Raw genomic sequence first — 18,331 nt, 5'->3', positions numbered from 1 at the left:
ACACGGCATGGGCCTTCTACGTAGTATGAATAGCAAAACAATCTCGGGTTTAATCGGGTCCTGTCTCAAGATGCCTAAGTTCTTGTTATGCTTGACAGTATTCCACTCATTCACCACAGTTTAATCAAGGTGACACGCTCAATGTGATTCGGGTGGCACAATTGAGGATGTCATGGATCATATCAAGGGACACAATGTGTCTTTCACAATATTTGGTGATCAACTAATAGCGAGGCTAACTGGTTCTCCCACTCAAGGGTGGATAGGCTGAGTTTGGAGACTTGATTTATTTGATTGATTGAGGGTTTTGTTGTGTTATCTTCTTCTCTCTCTCTTTTTTTTTTGCTTTGGCTTGTCTTTGACCATCTCAGTCTCCCGACTTAGTTCCCTTTTCTAATAAATTTGTCCCCTTAAGAAAACCAATTTTAATCATACAAGTCATATTGACATTTTTGAGGAACAGAAAGAAGAAAAAATTGTCAACAAATAATTGGACAGATGAGAATTATACGATCAATGAGCTTACACTTGTACATGCATTTTTCTCTGGTCAAATTGCAGAATTCCTCCCTTAGTTAACAAAGTTTTGAAATTAATGCTCTTTCTTTCCTGAACACATCTCATTTCTTTGCCTTGGCGAATCTTAGGCATCGATACTTCTCGCAACTGACAGTGATCTCGAGAGCACCGTCTTGGTTGTCTTGATTTGATGCAGTGCCCATCAGAACGCTCTTCTCTTTTTCAAGGTTTTCCTTCTCAATCTTCAGCCTCATCTCTTGACGGGAGATCTCAGCCTGCGAGACAAAAAAATTATTGGAAAGATTCAGACACAACATCATTATTGTGCATTCAAACTGATAAAATTGAGAGAATTTCTATTAATCTTGGGTGAATACAAAGAGAATCAATCCGTGCTCATATAGAACATGATAAACATTTATCATAGAATGAAATCAAGATAATTATGGAAAGAGAAAATGCTAATCCAACCTATTTTCCTAATCTATCTAGGTTACCTCTACTAACCAACTTGGCTAGTATAATTAGAGGATCCAACGGTGAGATCTTGACACTATCCAACGATGAGATCATGTGAGATCTCACATATTCTAACATGCCTACTCAAACGTATGTGGATTGAACAATCAACATACGTTTGATATTACAATAGAATTCCCAAATATGAAAATAAAATTTTCCACTAGAATTCCCCATAAGAAAATAGAATTTTTTGATTTGAAGAGCACTGTCAAAGTTTGACGATAAATATCCCTTGATGTTGTTGCCAAATGTCAGCTGACGATTGCTGTTTCTGATTGCCGAAGAAGACATTGCTTGTTGATGTGTCGCGAAGAGGGCTTATAAAAGCCAATGGATCTTAACATATCATGGTCTCAACGGGATCGGATGATATTCAAGCATCGATGAGCATGTTTTCATACACTGGTTTTGGATATTGATCTTTTTAAAAATGGGTCACTAATGGACCAATGCCTCAATAGGCAAGAATATGCCAGGCACGCACCTTAAGAAAGGTACCCAATATAATTAAAAAATGGGAAAGAAAAAGAGAAGTAAAGACGAGGAGTAGCAAAAACCCTTGGTTTTTCCATTAAAACAACATATCACTCATAGAATAATTTCTGGATAAAAACAAGAGAATATGTGAAACTAATTATGAATTTCTACAATCTGCGTATGCAATATCACCCTACTGTTTAAAAACACAGTTTTGCAGTAGAATCTCATGCAGTAATTTCTAAAAAAGGCTTTACATTCAGTTATGTTTCTTTAATCTCCAAGTCTCAATATAGTATGCTTTCACTAACAAACTTAGTTTTTTCATTGTTAAAAATAATTGTATCAACATGTTGGTATATTGGGCTTTTCATTGTTGACATGTCTTACCTCATATCACTGCCTGCAACAGACACGCATGCCCATATGATAATAGGCATGCAAGAGAATGAGCTTCCTAGCTGCATCCTAGGGTAGCTCAGTTGTACATGCTCTAGCCGAAAAAAACAAAATATATATTGAATGATAAGAAACAACAAAAAACATATGTAAGAGTATCGGGGCAAAAGTTTTAACGTTGTAATTTAATCTGAAGATAATGAAATTTACAAAGGTCAATAAATCAACCAATCACTTCGGTGAAGTTATGAACTACTGAACTGATACTTGTTATATGATAGACAAAAGGAACCCAATACATTATTATCCAATTGGGCTTCACAACAGCACAATGTAGCTCTCATCTACATCACACTAGATTTTCACACAACTTCACGATACAAACCTAGAAACTTATTTACGGAGTAACATATCCATTATTAGTAGTTAACTCATAGAAAGCTTACATCAGCTAGGTAACAGCCCTGTCAGGGAAGATAAACCTCTGTGCATTCAAAAAAGATAGCAATCACCCTAATTAGATTAACAACCAACCGCATGCAATAAAGTAGCCCATCATTCCTGAAGTGAAGCATCACTTATTTAGTAGGTCTTATTCATTGTTAAAATATTTAATCACTTGCTGATCAAAGGAGAAAAGTTTATCCAAACTAGAAGCAATTACAGCGGAGGAATCATCTGCATGTTTAGTTGGGATTATTTCTAAAAATACAGAATATCTAACTTTATTTTGTCCGTGCAAGTTCACCTGGCTTCATGTAGCTTCAGTCTTTCTTGACTAACAATCAAACCCGTTACTATGACATTGCCTTAGGATTACTTGACCTATTCGTGATTCATTACCTTGGGAATACTTAACCTATCCATTTACATTACTTATTATTTAAAACGAGCATTACAGTTTCCCTGTATAGAAACAACTCCACAGATTTACTGTGCTTTTAGATTTCTCAAAGACCTGACAAATATATTGAACATACTTGTCGACACAAATGGCGTAAAAATGTAGAACAAATAACCCAGCACCATATGTTTCATTGTTTCTTTGATTCTAAGCCATTGTTGTCTACAATCTCTCAATTGAACTGCAACATTTACACACTAGCCTCTAGCCTGTATGTTCAGAGCTGTTACATGATACTGAGATAAGCAATCCAGATAAAATAAACAAACAAGCGACTTAGAATACCAACACGAAATTACCATTCAAAAAAAAAAAAAAGAAGAAGAAGAATACCAACATGAAAGCAAAAGAGAATCACATCTGAAATTCTGTGAACTTCTATGACTTATTACTAAATTCAAATTTGGAGGTTGCATTAAATTCCTCCCCCCCCTCCCAAAAAAAAAAGGAAAAAAAAAAAGCCTAGCAGATAATGAGATAATTAATCCAGATGTAATAAGAAAAAGACGAATAAGAATATTAACATGTAAGCGAAAGAAAATGAAATCCGAATTTCTCAGAACTTCTATGATGTATTGCTAAATTCAAATTTGGAGGTTGTATTAAATTCCAAATAAAGTGGATAGCAGATAATGAGAAAAGCAATCCAGATAAATCGGTCCAATTGAAATGATTTTTTGAGCACAACCTATTTACGATGTGATCCATCAAATGGATGGTTTGGATCATCATATGGAGTGAGAAATACATTCCTTTATGAAAAAAATACAGTACTATTACTATACGACCACACACCATATAAAATCTCAGAATATCAAATCTGAATTTCTGAGAACTTAAATTTAAATTTGAAGGTTGGATAAAAATCCTAGTAAAACATCTAGCAGATAATGAGATCAGAAACACAGATAAAATAAACAAACACAAGACTAAAGAATATCAAATCAAAATAGAAGCGAAAGAAGAATCAGATCTGAGTTTTTATAAATCGTATTAGCAGATTCGTGTATGAATTTTACCTCGCGACGAGAAAGCTCGGCCTTCCAAGCGGCCTCTCGTTCTGCGACCTCTCTCTCCCTCTCTTCTATGTAACTCTGCATCTCTCTCTCCTTCATGATCCTGTCTTGAATATCTGCATCCAGAGCTTCCTTCAGTTCTTTCACGAACTTATCTACAACGGATTTGATCCTTAGAGACATCACTCAAGTAGAAATTGGAGATAAAATCACCGGATTACACGATACAACGCTTCGATTCCGATCGTTTTCTTATTGCTGCAGATCTGTAATTTACGATGAGAAATTTGGAGAACCGCCATGTTTACCGGCTAGGGTTTTTCTGCAAGTGAAAGTACCTCGGAGAGAGAGAGAGGAATTGGGATTTTGGTTTTTGTTGGAAAAAGAGGGAAAAGTTTGGAATGAAGTATAAAAGTGCCCTAATGTTTCTGTTAAATTACCATTAGATTAGATGATCCAAACCGTCACAAAAAAAAAAAAAATCGTTTCCATAGGATGATCCTAGCCCTCCATATTATGGAAACCTCTCCTCTATAGATGCGAGGGTTGGGATCATCTTATGGGAATGATTTACCAAAACATCCTTAGCTTTAAGGAGACTGACGGGACCGACCTCATAAACTCTTTAATCTTTACTCAATAAAACACAATTTGTTATGGTTATTGGGCATTTGGAAAGCAAGGGCATTCTGTTTGTTTTAAGGGCTAATTTTGTCTATACAAAATCTTCTCCTTCTATCTCCTTTTTATTTGTTTGTTAAATTTAGGTTGCTTGGGAAATTTTATGTCCTGGATGTTTTTATTGTTTCCTCTTTTCTTTTGTTTTTACTTAGCTTCGAGCTTTGAGCTTTGTTTTTCTTTTTTCTTTTTTCTTTGGTTTGATGATATAAAACAGGATGCCTCCTAATGAAAATCAAGATTTAACTTTTCTCGCATACATTATTTTTTTGGTTTGTTGCTCCAAGTTCCAATTCTTTTCATTAGTTATATTTCCTTGGATGTATAGTGATTTTATGGTTCTTGACCCACTTAGGGGCTGTTTGGATATGCGGATTTTAGAATCTTGGATTTCCTCAAAATCGTGGATGGGAAAATAGAGAAGAAGGAGACCATCAGTCTTTTTACAAAGAGAGAGAGAGAGAGTAGGAGATCTTCCTATGTTTCCAGGTTTTAGAAATCTCAGGATGGGGGAGAGATTTCTAAAACCTGGATTTCTTACTTAAAATTGAGGATAATGGATTGTAAAATCCAGAATTCTACACTGCTTGATTCTAAAATCCACATATCCAAACAGTCCCTTAGATCACTTGAATGTTTTTAAGAGGCCAAGAATGTATTTTTTATATTTGTTTATGTTGTTGATTTCTGGGGAGGGGGTATTAAAATTGTAGTGTACAAGTTCAATTGGTGGAGATGCTTCCCCTTGAAGCATTGGTTATTGGATGCTTGATAGCTCATGTACATTGTTTCTCATATGCTTGTTTTCATATTTTTTTAATGAAGGATCATTGGCTTTTGTAGCTACTCAATATGGAAATGGAAAGCTTTCAGGTTTATTACATTTAAGCCCCTTCTTTTTTTTTTTTGAAAAATAAACTTAGGCCATTGTAACTTCCATGGTTTTGTCTTCGCTTTCTTTGTTTTCTTTCTATCGCAATCTTATTAATTTCATTCCGGTGGGCATTTTGTTTTGCTCCTTGGAATGGAATGTTTCTGTGTTTCGTTTGTTTCACTGTTCCGATTTTGAAAGACATTACGAGCGATTTTTATTTTTTTTAAAGATATTTTACTACTTAAAACATTTACCATATGCACGATGAGCCTATATGGTATCGAATTCAAAGCAAAAGATCAATAAAACTCACAGTTTTTTTTTTTTTTTGGTAGTTCTCTCTTCTGTACCATAGATAATTAGATATACATGGTTATCTTCATTTGAATATCGGTTTTTGATTGTGTTGGTACATGTAAAACATTGCCAGTGTTTTCAAATTGGGATAACATAGTCAACAAGCGATGGGGAAAGGTGACGACGGCGGAAGATCGAAAAAAACTGTATTCATGACTGTAGGTACCACTTGTTTTGATGCTCTTGTTAGCGCGGTCGATTCCAAGCAAGTAAAAGAAGAATTGGCAAGGAAAGGCTACACCGATCTTCGAATTCAAATGGGTCGTGGAGCATATATCCCTTCGAAGGTCTCTATTCTACTTCTTCTGAATTCCTTGGTCCTTTTCTTTAGCAGCATCGCACACATTTTCTTATTACACCTTAGCATTGTTCTTTTCTTTTCAATTTTTTCTAGAATGGTAGACTTCACATTGCTGACATAGCTTTTCATAAAGGGCAATATATCTTCATACCTGTGAAATGGTAGTAAGCTAGTGGCATATCTGGTGGCATATTTGACATGGTTCATATTTCGTCTGTATGGTGTTTACAGTTGACACCAATTGTGATTTTGCAAGGTTGAGATTAAAAGGAATGTAATTATGGATAATTCAATAGAACAGTCATAATAAGGTTCCTACTGTGAGCCCATAAAAAGTACCTTTGAGTTTGAGTTCTAGTTAATTCAGGCTAAGTACCTTTTCTCGTGTGGGTGGTTCGTTGAATCAGTTCAGGTAATAATAATATCAAGTAGGTTTCTAATATTGTAAACATGAGTAGGGGATCAAAGCTTTTGTCTGTGCCTCACATTCTCATGGCCCGTAATTGAACATCCTTGGAATGGTGATTTTTTTTTTTTGGAATGGCAACCTTGGAATGATGATAAATCAGTGTTTGGTTTATTGTTACCATGGTGGTCTTTGGGTGTTAGAATTTCCTTAATTAGATTTACTGCCTCATTGTTTGTGATTCAAATTCAAGTTTCACTGATTTTCACGTATGCATTTAAGTCTATGCACATTGTTTGAACAATTACCATAGTTGCAAGAAGGAAGCCTGCCAGTGGGATCTATAAGAAACAATGGTTCTCAGAAAAACTTGAGAAGTGGGAACGCAATGTAAAACATTATTAAGGAACTCTAAATAGAAATATATTTGGTGTTTTGAAGTGGTTGAATTTGTAGAAACTTAGAACATCTAGATTTGAAAATGGAAAAACTCACAAGTATGATATGATTAATTGAGAGAAAGTTGTGTGATGAAGCCATGGTGGGATATGACTCTCTCTCTCTCTCTCTCTCTCTCTCTCATTTGAGTTAATTGGTATAAAACCTAAGGGACTATTTGTCATTTAGAAAGCGTAATCTTTGACATTCATCGGATTATTCTAAATGACATGAAGATATGCCTTTCTTCCCCTAAGAGCCGTCAATCATTTAAGTAAATTGGTACAAAATGTTAGGAATTTTTTGTCATTTAGAAAGGGTAATCTTTGACAGTCATTGCATTATTCTAAATCACATTAAGATATACCTTTCTCGACCAAAGAGCTGTTTGTTTCCTAATATGATAAGGAAACAAATAATCCCCCTTATTGTCAAGTGAAGCTTCTAAGAGTCTTACTCACAATGCAGTCATCAGGAGAAGATGGGTCTTTGACTGTAGAATACTTCACTTTCTCCTCAAGCATCGCAAACTACTTGAGATCGTCATCGCTTATAATTAGTCATGCTGGTAATATCTTGATTCAGTTCTGATTTTCTCTCTTTACGAAAAATGTTCAAAACCTTGGATTTGGCTTGGAAATTGCTCCTTTTACTGGTTTTATCGAAGCCAGATATGTTTGACCTGGCGTAACCACCCTCCAAATGCTTACTCGTCTGCGTTTGAGTTGTTCAAAATCTTTCTATTTCATTGTGCCCTTATGAATTTATACTAATAATAATCACCAAAGTGAGTTAGCTGAAGAATTAGCCGAGAGAAATCATCTCCTTTGCGCTCGCCCAGAGACGTTTTACTAGACTATCAAGACAATGGATTTGAAGTCTATTATTCCTTACCCGCCAGCAGATGCCACACCGGTTGCGAAGCTCATAAATAGATTTCTTGGATTTCTCGATGAATGATTTCCATGAGCTATAATTGTGCTATTAGAATCAGGAGACTGAGATGGGGATTAAGATGTTGATGTTGTTTCATTGGGAGAGTTTTGCTTGAGAAAGGAGAATGAGTATTAAAAGGTCCATTTGTGTGCATGATGTCTTGTATTACTCTCTGTTTGCATGATCACTTGTCCTACCCTCTATCTCTCTCTCCATTCATTGAGTGTTACAATTGTTAGATAATTTTTGAAATTTTAAATTATATTTGTGAAGAAACCTTGTAGTTTCTTGATTGATTATCAAACCGTTTACAATGTATCATTTTTCTGATTTGGTATTTGATATGTTCTATTTCCATTTCTTTTTATCAGACTGACTTCATTGTGTTTATTTGTCTATTACATGGGCAATTGTTTTCATTTTTCTAATCGGTTTTCTTTGAACTTCTGTTGAAAAATGAATTGGACCTGACTTGAACACATCCCAATTCCGAGGTAAAGACATGCCCTGATTAAGCCAATAGCCTCAGAAGGAGAAAATCTGCATTGCTAAGACCCACAAAACATGTCGTCAGATCCTTAGTAATATTAATAATGCTAATGAGCATTTGAGCTTTAGTACTTTGGAAGAATGCCAAAATCGGTTGCTTCTTTTCTTCCAAGGATTACAGAGAAATACTATCTATTGATCAGAGAAGTACCATCTATTGTGCCATTTGGTTTCTGCACATTGATTTTGATCAATTGTTCATTTGTTGGGCCTCAACGCAAATAGACTTAGCCCATAAAATCATCTCCATGGGATGATTCTAACCCTCCGATCTACAGATCAGAGATTTAGATCATCCAATGGAGATGCTTTTAGGGGGAAACCCCACTTACGTTGTCGCCCAACAAATGAATGGTTTGGATCTTTGAACATGTTGGGCCTCAATTAATTGTCTAATAAATGTGTTATATTGTGCCTGTGGAGTTGCACCTATTTTTGTTTTTTTTTTAAATCGAGTGAGGCCCACCTTGTTCAAAGATCTAAACCATTCAGTTGTCGGTCCTAACTAACCTTGTTACAGGACGTACAGTGAAAATCATCTCCATAAGATCATCCTACGCTTCTGATCTATAGAGATTTCAATATGGTGTAGGTTTTTCTACATATTAGACGGCTAGGATCATCATAAGGAGATGATTTTTTGGGCACAGTCTATTTACATTGAGGCCCAATATCTGAATGGTTTCAAACAATGTGAGCTGTAGTGTATTTTTAAAATATATGCACACCCTATTTGGAGACGCCATAATATACATCGGGTCCACCCATTATATCTGAATGGTCATCCAATATAGCTTACCTTGTTACGAGATCCAGATCATCCGGTTGTTTGGTGTAAAAAGATTGTGCCCAAAAATCTCTCTATTGGATGACCCGTACCCTCCAATATCAAAGAATTAGGATCATTCTATGAAAGGCTGTGTGGGCTTTGGAGCCGGAAAAAAGGTGAAAAGGGTTTGGAAATTCTACAAATCACTAGTAGTGCCTTAGATTTTGGCTATTTTCTTTCCATAGATTTTGTTTATACCTTGGATGATATGAAGAATAGAAATTTAAGTTCAACCGAACATGATATCAGCACGCATGAAGACCTTAAACCATTCATCACCAAGTACCAATTAAATTAGATGATTAACCATTCCAGTCTATGGCCTGAAAATGGAATATTAAGAACACTAAAGAATTGAAGTCAAGATTGCAGCAGATTTTAGTAGATGGCAAACATGCTTATGTTTGGATATGCGGATTTTAGAATCTTGGATTTCCTCAAAATCGTAGTCGGAAGACGAGAGAAAAAGACCACACAGGTCTTTTTCTGATTTCCCTCCCTTCTTTCCATCAGCAAGAGAGTAGATCATCCAATACTTCCAGCTTTTAGAAATCTCGGGATGGGAGTGAGATTTCTAAAACCTAGATTTCTCACTTAAAATCCAATATGAAAACTCAGTCCTTTTAAGGAGGCCTTTTAGTCATTATATAACATTGTCTTTATTTCCAAGCGTTTTCCAAAATCTCATATGCAAATGGGAGTTTGTAAGAGGCTGCTGTTGGATCAAATATCAAGGGCGGTACTTTCGATGTACAGCCCACACAGGACTTGACGGTCGGGGGCGGGGGGGCTCCGTATAATTTCTCTGCAAAGGGTTCTAAAGTTAAATTTGATTATTTGCAAATAATGGTTATAATAGTTTTAAAAAAGATACAGTTAATGACTCCAGAGAGGCCTTAATGTCCCCTATTAGCAAATAAAATTAAGTTACAAAAATCTTATTCTCACCAAATATTAACAACTAAAAACAAAAACATAAATAATAATGTCAATGTATTAATCATTGCACCAAATATTTATGACTAAAAAAACTTTATTTTTTCTCTTTCCTTACGTTTTCTTTGACGATGATCAAGAAACAGAGAAATTCAGGAGACGGGTATGAAATTTACCTCCCCCAACTATGCTTTCCCCTTTCGAGGGGGAAAAAGATGAATTGAGTCTCAATAACTTTGTGCTATTGGCCTTCATCCATTGCATCATTCCCCTTACATCTTTGAGATTGGCTCTCATCTTGCTTTGATTCCACATCACTGGATGCTGATGCTTTCGTGACAGAGTCTTCTAATGCCTCGAGGAATGAGAGAACAGTGAATTTATCTGCATATAGGAAAAGAAAAAATTTTAAGCAGTCACAAACTCAACTTGGCAAAGAAGCGACTCAACTAAATTGACGGAAAACATGGAAAACCTGAAAAAACACAACTGAAAACTCAAGAGTTGAAAAATCTAGGAAAAAAGAAGATCTTTGTAACTGCCCATAATCACAAAACCCTTGATGGATTCATCTTCTGACTGAATCTTATATCAGTTCAGTCAAAATTCAGTTTCTAAAATTCATGGCAACCTAGCCCCAATAAACTCTATACACATCCAAGAGGAAACCATCATGACCAAAATTCTTGCACATAGGGAGATTACTAGCCCGCAAGATTTCCTTTGAGCATTGGATACTGACCATCATGATCAAGAGCCCCAGAAACTAACCAATAATGAGAAAGAAGCCCAAACAAGAGGTGCCTTGCATCCTAAGTTGAGTAGCTAACAACTACTATCTTCTGCTAAACAATGTCACTCCTATAGTTTGTTACAATAGAACAAGTCTTCCCCCCCCCCCCCCCCTTTATATGGCATGTATACAAGAATTTACCCTGCATTAAATGATCCAAATATAAATGATAAAAGAATGAATGAAAGTTTCTATGACAGTGTTCAAATTGGGGGAATTTCATCAGAGTTGTATGGGACCGAAGTGGCTAAGCTCACACATTCAGGCCTATTCTCAAACCCAATCATGGCCCCTAAATGCATTAAGTACCACTGGTTAGCTAAGGTGACAAGATTCTTCCCCCATCTTTAAACAATCAATACATCCGGTTAGAGGTGTTTGTCCTTCACTGTATGGAGAAATTGCAATCCCTTCTCAAGCATGGGTTTTTGCACAACTTGGGGTGCGGGCATAAAACATGATTTCAAACTGGAACAACTTTTCATAGATAGTATGGTTAAGTGTGAGCAAGTAACATTAATTAGGACCCTCACTTCTAAAAACTATCATGTGACATATTTGGGACGAAAACAGCCAACTTTCGAGCACTGTGCAACAATCTTGTTCACTGTTCAAAACAACTCGCGTCAATCATCTACCTGCTCGAGTGACTTCCTTTTACCTTGGCCAAGTTCTTATCAGAAGAGTCTGAGTTTTGCCCTTCCAAGTCAATCAAAACTCCTTTGACTCACTCGAGTTAGTGAAAAATCAATTGCATCAATTATTGAATCACCCAAGTCGACACCCTTTTACCATGGCAGAGTTCTCGTCTGAGTTTTGAAACATTGGTCTTGTCGAACACCAAAAATGCCAACAAAAGACCAAGGAGTTGTAACCCATGTGACATATTTGGAAGGAAAACAACCGACTTTCTAGCAAATCCATAAATGTTTAAACAAAGTTCTCATAAATGTAAAATAGAAGACCTAACCAAGTTCAACATTATGCAGCTATGAGAGCTACACTGCAATTTAAATTGCTGCCAGTCATGTCTTCTAGAACCTGGAGTAAATGGACACTAAAATATGCATATGCATTTATACACGAACCACAAATCAGACCATAAAACCAAAATTTAACTAAACCTTATAAAAACAGTATCTGATCCTAAACCTAAGCAACAATTGCTAAGGTCCTAAATCCTTGAAATCTAAAAGGAAAAGGTACTTGGGCCCTTAAATATTATAGCACATCATGGGATAAAATTGGGAAGGATCAAATTCCTATTTTACATTAATGGTGTAAAAAGAGAGAACATAGTTCTTGAGCACGACTGCACGAGTACCCGATTTGAACTTAGGCATATAAAAAACCATCCCAAGAACAACTGATCTGGATGCACAATCCCCATGGCATAGGACTAGCTGATGAATGCCGTGAGAGGAACCCCGCGACAGATGTTAAGGGCACTGCCAAGCTTAATGGCTTCAACTCTAGGTTTAACCAATAAGACAAAAAAACTATCAAAGGGCCAAATCTGCACCATTGAAGCAGCTATGGTCGAGCCAGTAGACAGCCATGCATACATTCGCACGTTACAGCTTTAAAACATATTTAGATCATAGTTATCAAACTCTTACAACTCAAATGAGTCAACTCCCGAGTTGAATCGAGTCATTGGGCTTTCGAGGTGAGTCGCAAGGGTGGCTCGCCACTGTTGAAGACTCTTAGGAGTCGTCTGGTGACTCGAACAAATCGTTGTGAGTCGAATCGAAAAAACAAGACTCTTACGAGTCGAGCGAGTCGCTGGGCCTGGGATTTATCTTTTTGTGCGTGCAAGTTATAAGCATATAGTTATTTATATTTTTGGCTTATTGCTTTATCTATGTGCTATTGGGTTATTTTTTTACATGCATCATCTTTTGATATATATAACTATATTTTTTTTCAACTAAATTTCGTTCTTGTCAAAAACTCTAACGAGTCACGAGTCGAGTCATGAGTCATAAAATTAAGACATCAAGTCACGAGTCGAGTCACGGGTTGACAACTATGAGAGAGAGAGAGAGAGAGAGAGAGAGAGAGAGAGAGAGAGAGTTAAACCAAAATATACGTACTTGATATTTGACCTAGGGGTGCAACTTGGATCGGGTTCAACCCGAATTTGGGTTGGGTTGGGTTGGGTTTTTTTTTAAATCGGGTTGGGTTGGGTTGGGAAAAATCAACCCGAATTGGAAATCGGGTTGGGTCGGGTTGGGGTGTCGGGCAACCCGACCTGACCCGAAACCCGATTTCCAATTTCCAATTCCAATATGTATAAAATTTTTACTTCTATGTTTGTTTTGTCATTATATAACTCAAATTTAGAAAGAAATAAAAAAGTTGGTGAAAGTTGTCCTAATTAACCCTCTTGTTGGGGAACATCTAATGACTAGGATGAGATGGAAATACAAGAATAAAATGGAGAAATAAAACAAATGGTGAAATCGGGTTGGGTCGGGTCGGGTTGAAAAAATGGGTTCCTCGGGTTGGGTCCGGTTGGCCTCAACCCGACCCAACCCGACCCGAGTTGCACCCCTAATTTGACCTGTTCATGGGTACAACATGTTTAAAAGACGGCTGGCTACTTACATTTACTTGGGTCGATTCCAAACTGAGTTAAATCTATCTGTCCCGATCGAAGCACCTATAAAACAGACAGTATCATAACTTAAAACAGGTAAGAGCTTAAGAAGAAGGTCCTATAGCAACAAAAGAATGATCTTCTTACATGAGTAAATGCCTCTACTTGTTGGCGAAATGGTGGGCTCTGCAGTAACTCCATAAAATCATGAGTCATCCATGGACCCTGCAACCACATAAAAATCAACAAACTGCAACAATGTAGTATCATCACTCATCAGTCAGATTCAGACAAATTCTGACAACTGGATACCTCAGGTAAGTATGATCCCAACCGTTGTTCTAACGGCAAAGTTTCAATCAGTGGCAAGACCAAATCAGGTTTCAAAATATCACCCAATCCCAACCCTAGAGAAAAAAAGATTTGGATGAGAAGTTCAAGGCAAGTCCATGAAATTATGTCAAATGTTACAGTCAAGGTTAGTTTTACCTTCGTCTGGATCACCGGATGCATCTGCAATACCAAGCAGATGGCAATTGCATGAGTCAGTGGATTAGAGCATGCACAAGTGGAGAGGCCACTCAGGAAATAAGGGCTTTTCCACAAAAGAGCGCAATAAATGATACCTGTTGGGTTAATGCTACTCAATATTCTCTGTAAATCTGCCAATTGTACAGGCCCGGATGAAGAGGTAACGTCACTAGTTAATTCAGCAGCTAAGTTTGGGACAACCAAGTTACCAGCTCTGTATAGCAGGAAGGGAGAAGCACAGATTAATAGTTACAAGCAGATGCTACGAAGAATTCAAAACGGTGCCATACCGTGATGAGATGTCATCCTCAGCCATGTCTTCTGACATTTCGGACATCTGTAGAGGTACCGAAGCCTCCAATTCTTCACTCGCTAGTTTTGTTAAAGAGAAGTATATCCATATTAGTGCAATGAAGAACTACATGTTGCAGATTGACACCCAAAAAAGTTCCTATACCTAAAGGCTGATTGATGTGGTAGTTGACTGAGCTGCATATTTCTGAGTCACCATCAGATTTTGGCTCCTGAATCCAATTCATCAGAAAAGAAAGGTCAAAATCATAAAAAGAAATCATGAACGGATCGGAATTTCTTCGGAATGGAAAAATCAACAAACCAGCTAACCTGCATCCAAAAGAAAAGCCTCCTACTGTCAGTGTTGAACTTCAGAAGATATACTCTTCCAGTTGATTGATCGACCTGAATGAGCCAGAACCAAAATAAGAAAAATAAAAATAAAAATGGATGAGTATTCGCAGATCTCAAAACAAAAGTTCAACAATTTAACACGATGATACCTTCTCAAAAACTGCCTCCTCAGGAAAGACAATCTGATCCTGTGATATCATGGGTCAAGGGGTATCATAATTTCACAGTTTTGGCATAAGAATTGATAACAAGTGAAGAGCAACAATTGCGGTGACAAAAAGGCAGTACGAAAAGTTCAACAGAGGGCCAGATAGCCAATGTTCCAGAACCAACAAGGGTAAGAGAAAAGGACAGGAAGAAATAATTATAGAAAAAATGAATGGTCATTTTTTCCTTGAAATATGAAACAAAATAAAAGAACAAAAGATCATATAAAACATGTTTAATGCCATAAAACACTTTCTCCAATGTTTTGAAAATGAAAAGGTGAAAAGAAAAAGAAAAAGAAAAAGAAAAATAACTCCTTTAAAGAGAAACAATATGTTCTTTGGCTGCTATTATGTTCTTTGGCTGCTATGATGGTACCAGAATTATCATACTTGAACATGAGTATAGAAAGAAATTAAGAATCAGGAAACCAAATTCATAACTCATAAGTATCCAAACATTGCATTAGAATAAACAATATCTTCTATTGGCTAACATAGGATACATCTTCAACTACGTTCTGAATCCGATCAAGCCACTGAATATGAACCAATCCCTCCTCACCCTAATAGATAAAAGTTTCAAGAGGGAAAAGAAAAGATTTAGCTTTGGTTATTAAGTGAAGACAAAGACCAACAATCTTGAAGACAAGCTAAAACATGCTATAGCTTGCACATAGGTCTCATACCCTTCCTATGCGAAATAACCCTTTCCGGGTATCTGGAATCACCCGTGTTCCCTCGGTGAACATCTTACCCGCACGGAACTCCAATAAAATTTCCTGCAGACATAGCTGTAAGATAAGAAAGAAGATGAACAAGTCCAGGACGTTGAAAAAGACAAGTTGGATATAGTGATATTCAAACAATGGAAAACATCCAGAATATAATATCCACATTTCTTCTGACAATACACAACTGTCACTCAAAACCCAAAAATGCAGACCATCCAATACCCAACACTATGATCACAAAAGTGGGGAATTCAACGACTTGTGTTGCCAAACTATTGGCCAAGATCCATGTTTTGTGCCGCTAAGGCAATTAACACTTTAGAATAGTGGGTTCATGTCCGGAGTATTTATGACAGGAATATATCCGACTCTACACAATCGTGGAATACTCGATGTATAATCATTATAATCGTGTCGTTCTCATGCATGTGACATTGTGAGTATATGATGTTGTTCAATTATTTTTGCATGCCTTCACAACTTATTTAATCTTTTCTCCATGTCAGTACATCACTTAGTTTTACCAGCAACAATGATAATGATTACGATGGCAATAATGATGACAATTTTGAAAGAAAAAAAAGAGAAGCCAACTCATTGCAAAAGTCATTGATCCTTCTAAAGGATCAAAGGATGATAGGACTGAAATTCAGGGGCTGAAGAACCAAGGGTCCCCAATTCTGTAAGTGAGACACAAGCCCATCGCAAGGGCTCACTTTATCAATCTTTGTACCCTATTGATTTGAAATAAATTTCCAACTTATCAAAGAGAGAGAGAGAGAGAACAGCATTTATGATGAGGGTAGGTATCAAGCACCTAGAGTCAAGCTTCCCAGAGTCTCTAATGCCACTTAAATGCATGTAGTGAATCATTGTTTATGTGTAAAGTTCATCCTTGTACTTACCAATTGAGTAAGAAATAAATTATCAAATCAGATAGAAGGAAAAAAGGAACCTATTTAGATATTCTGATTTATAGTTGCAAATACATATGATACAATTGCTTCTTAAATAACATATACACAAAAAAGAAGAGTTGCCCACATAATAAAATAACTTTATTCAACTTGCAAGTGCTCAAAGCAAGCAAACAATTCAACAGATTGCACTTTAAAATGACAAAATCAATGAAAAACAGCATTCTCCAATGCAAGTATACATATCAATTTAATAGAATACCTGCATCGGGGGGAAGGTTTCTGTCGCGGAAGATCCCATACCTACGAACTTGGTCTTATGAATTCGGAAGTAGAACAAAAGAACAAAAGAACATCAGATTTGAGTGGAATTCCATTGATAAAGTATCAAATAACCCATTATGAAATTACACTCACAATTATCCCAACAAAATTTCTAGTTATCTGTCTAACCATGTATTAAACTAAGCAATTATAGACATAAATACGTGAATTAAAGAAACGTATACGTACATAATACTGAAACATACATACATATAAGTCGCAATCGAAGAAAACGAATAGGAATAAACCCTAGTAGAACAAAAGAAATAAAAAGACAAAACCCTAAAAGTTTATACTGGTCGATAAAGAATCTTAATGATCGCGAAAGCGATTAAATTCAATAACCAGTGATTAATACCTTATCCGAGAAGCTGAAAACCGGAAACGTTTAAGATTAAGATCCTAAAATCACAGAGAGAGAGAGAGAGTCTTTGGACCAGTGGTGAAGCTTCGAGGGTTTTATAGAGTTGGAAAAGACAAAAAACAACGATGTGTAATTACTAAAATATCCTCAGTATTTTATATGGTGTAAGCCCTTATGGTCCCTTATTTTTCAAAAAGTAATGTACGGACCATTATCATCTAAACGCTGATCAAGACCGGTGTGGGTCCTACCATGACTTAGCTGTAACTTATTATGTACATCAATCGATTGATTGCTGATCGATTTGGATTTTTTTTTGTGTCCAATAATACTGATTATTGGACTCGAAAGTGTGTTTTATTTTGGAGTCTGATAATCAGTTTTAAACTCAAATCTATTCTCAAAATCCAAAATGAACAATATACTGTAGCACATAATAGAGGTAAATCCCCTCAGTGATTAAATGATCTTAGCCCTTGATCTAAGGGTCTCATTTTTTAGTTTTTTGGAGATGCAGAGTGAGACTTTTTTAAGTGGATAAATGGATATGGTTTACGCCCATTTTACAACAAAAAAATATACTAGAGTTAGAATATATTTGTCATTTTATTAAAAGATATGGGTATTTTTTTTATCCTGAGAATGTATTCATGAAAAGACGACATAGACTGGAAGTGTAGTGGAATAAGTAGTCAATGATGAGACAAGCATTGGATTTGCCTGGAACTTACCTCGGAGAATAATGGTGAGTAGTGTGTGGTTGTCAGTATCGTAGAGCAGTGGCAGAGGGTGTCACTGCTAATATAGAGGTGAGAGAGAAGAGATCCAATCAAAATTTCGCATTTTTTTTTCTTCTGTAATTTTGGGCTTGAATTCATAGGAAAGAGATAAGATTGACATCAACAGACATGTAATGATTAACCAGGAGACAGTTACGGGAGTCTCCAGGAACTGCAATCCATCCAAACTCTTGTGAAACCAAACATGCAAGGGTCATTCCAGATGTGTCTTCCTAGCATTACCGTGTTCTTTTCTATACTTTTTTTTTGGTTGATAAGGTGCGGTTAGGCC

At 36.4% G+C, this 18,331-nt stretch overlaps 2 protein-coding genes and 1 pseudogene across 3 annotated transcripts; 1 reads left to right on the top strand and 2 right to left on the bottom strand.

The window, feature by feature from the left end:
• Positions 1-466: 466 nt before the first annotated feature.
• Positions 467-4,223, bottom strand: LOC143850846 (uncharacterized). The gene is made up of 2 exons (XM_077360114.1): positions 3,841-4,223; positions 467-794 (listed from the first exon to the last, which is right to left on the bottom strand). The coding sequence occupies exons 1-2, from the start codon at positions 4,018-4,020 to the stop codon at positions 621-623; spliced, it is 354 nt and encodes a 117-aa protein (XP_077216229.1). The 5' UTR covers positions 4,021-4,223; the 3' UTR covers positions 467-620.
• Positions 4,224-5,853: 1,630 nt separating this feature from the next.
• On the top strand, positions 5,854-7,851 carry LOC143849581 (uncharacterized; annotated as a pseudogene).
• Positions 7,852-10,085: 2,234 nt separating this feature from the next.
• On the bottom strand, positions 10,086-17,324 carry LOC143851207 (26S proteasome regulatory subunit RPN13-like). Of its 2 annotated transcripts, XM_077360552.1 has the most exons (14): positions 17,255-17,324; positions 16,835-16,888; positions 15,611-15,703; positions 15,428-15,487; positions 14,865-14,903; positions 14,692-14,766; positions 14,525-14,591; positions 14,358-14,439; positions 14,163-14,281; positions 14,026-14,049; positions 13,849-13,943; positions 13,684-13,761; positions 13,545-13,599; positions 10,086-10,525 (listed from the first exon to the last, which is right to left on the bottom strand). In XM_077360552.1, the coding sequence occupies exons 2-14, from the start codon at positions 16,871-16,873 to the stop codon at positions 10,383-10,385; spliced, it is 969 nt and encodes a 322-aa protein (XP_077216667.1). In that variant the 5' UTR covers positions 16,874-16,888; positions 17,255-17,324; the 3' UTR covers positions 10,086-10,382. The 2 variants fall into 2 exon arrangements, with proteins under 2 accessions (XP_077216667.1, XP_077216666.1); XM_077360551.1 differs by lacking the exon at positions 17,255-17,324 and having other exon boundaries at positions 15,611-15,715.
• Between the last annotated feature and the right edge of the window lie 1,007 nt (positions 17,325-18,331).

Source organism: Tasmannia lanceolata, unplaced genomic scaffold (assembly GCF_043159265.1).
Source record: "Tasmannia lanceolata isolate RefF3 unplaced genomic scaffold, GAP_Taslan_0.1 ptg000018l, whole genome shotgun sequence".
Taxonomy (NCBI): Eukaryota; Viridiplantae; Streptophyta; class Magnoliopsida; order Canellales; family Winteraceae; genus Tasmannia; species Tasmannia lanceolata.
Note: the sequence above shows the minus strand (reverse complement) of the source record. Positions and strands in the feature narration are given on the sequence as shown.

Excerpts from the sequence above, each read along its gene's own strand:
- LOC143850846 (XM_077360114.1), bottom strand. The coding sequence starts at position 4,020 with ATGTCTCTAAGGATCAAATCCGTTGTAGATAAGTTCGTGAAAGAACTG. Across the intron at positions 795-3,840 it reads CCGAGCTTTCTCGTCGCGAG|GCTGAGATCTCCCGTCAAGA; the intron begins GTAAAATTCATA and ends TTTGTCTCGCAG.
- LOC143851207 (XM_077360551.1), bottom strand. The coding sequence starts at position 16,873 with ATGGGATCTTCCGCGACAGAAACCTTCCCCCCGATGCAG. Across the intron at positions 14,440-14,524 it reads CCACATCAATCAGCCTTTAG|CGAGTGAAGAATTGGAGGCT; the intron begins GTATAGGAACTT and ends TAACAAAACTAG. Across the intron at positions 14,050-14,162 it reads GAGTAGCATTAACCCAACAG|ATGCATCCGGTGATCCAGAC; the intron begins GTATCATTTATT and ends TTGGTATTGCAG.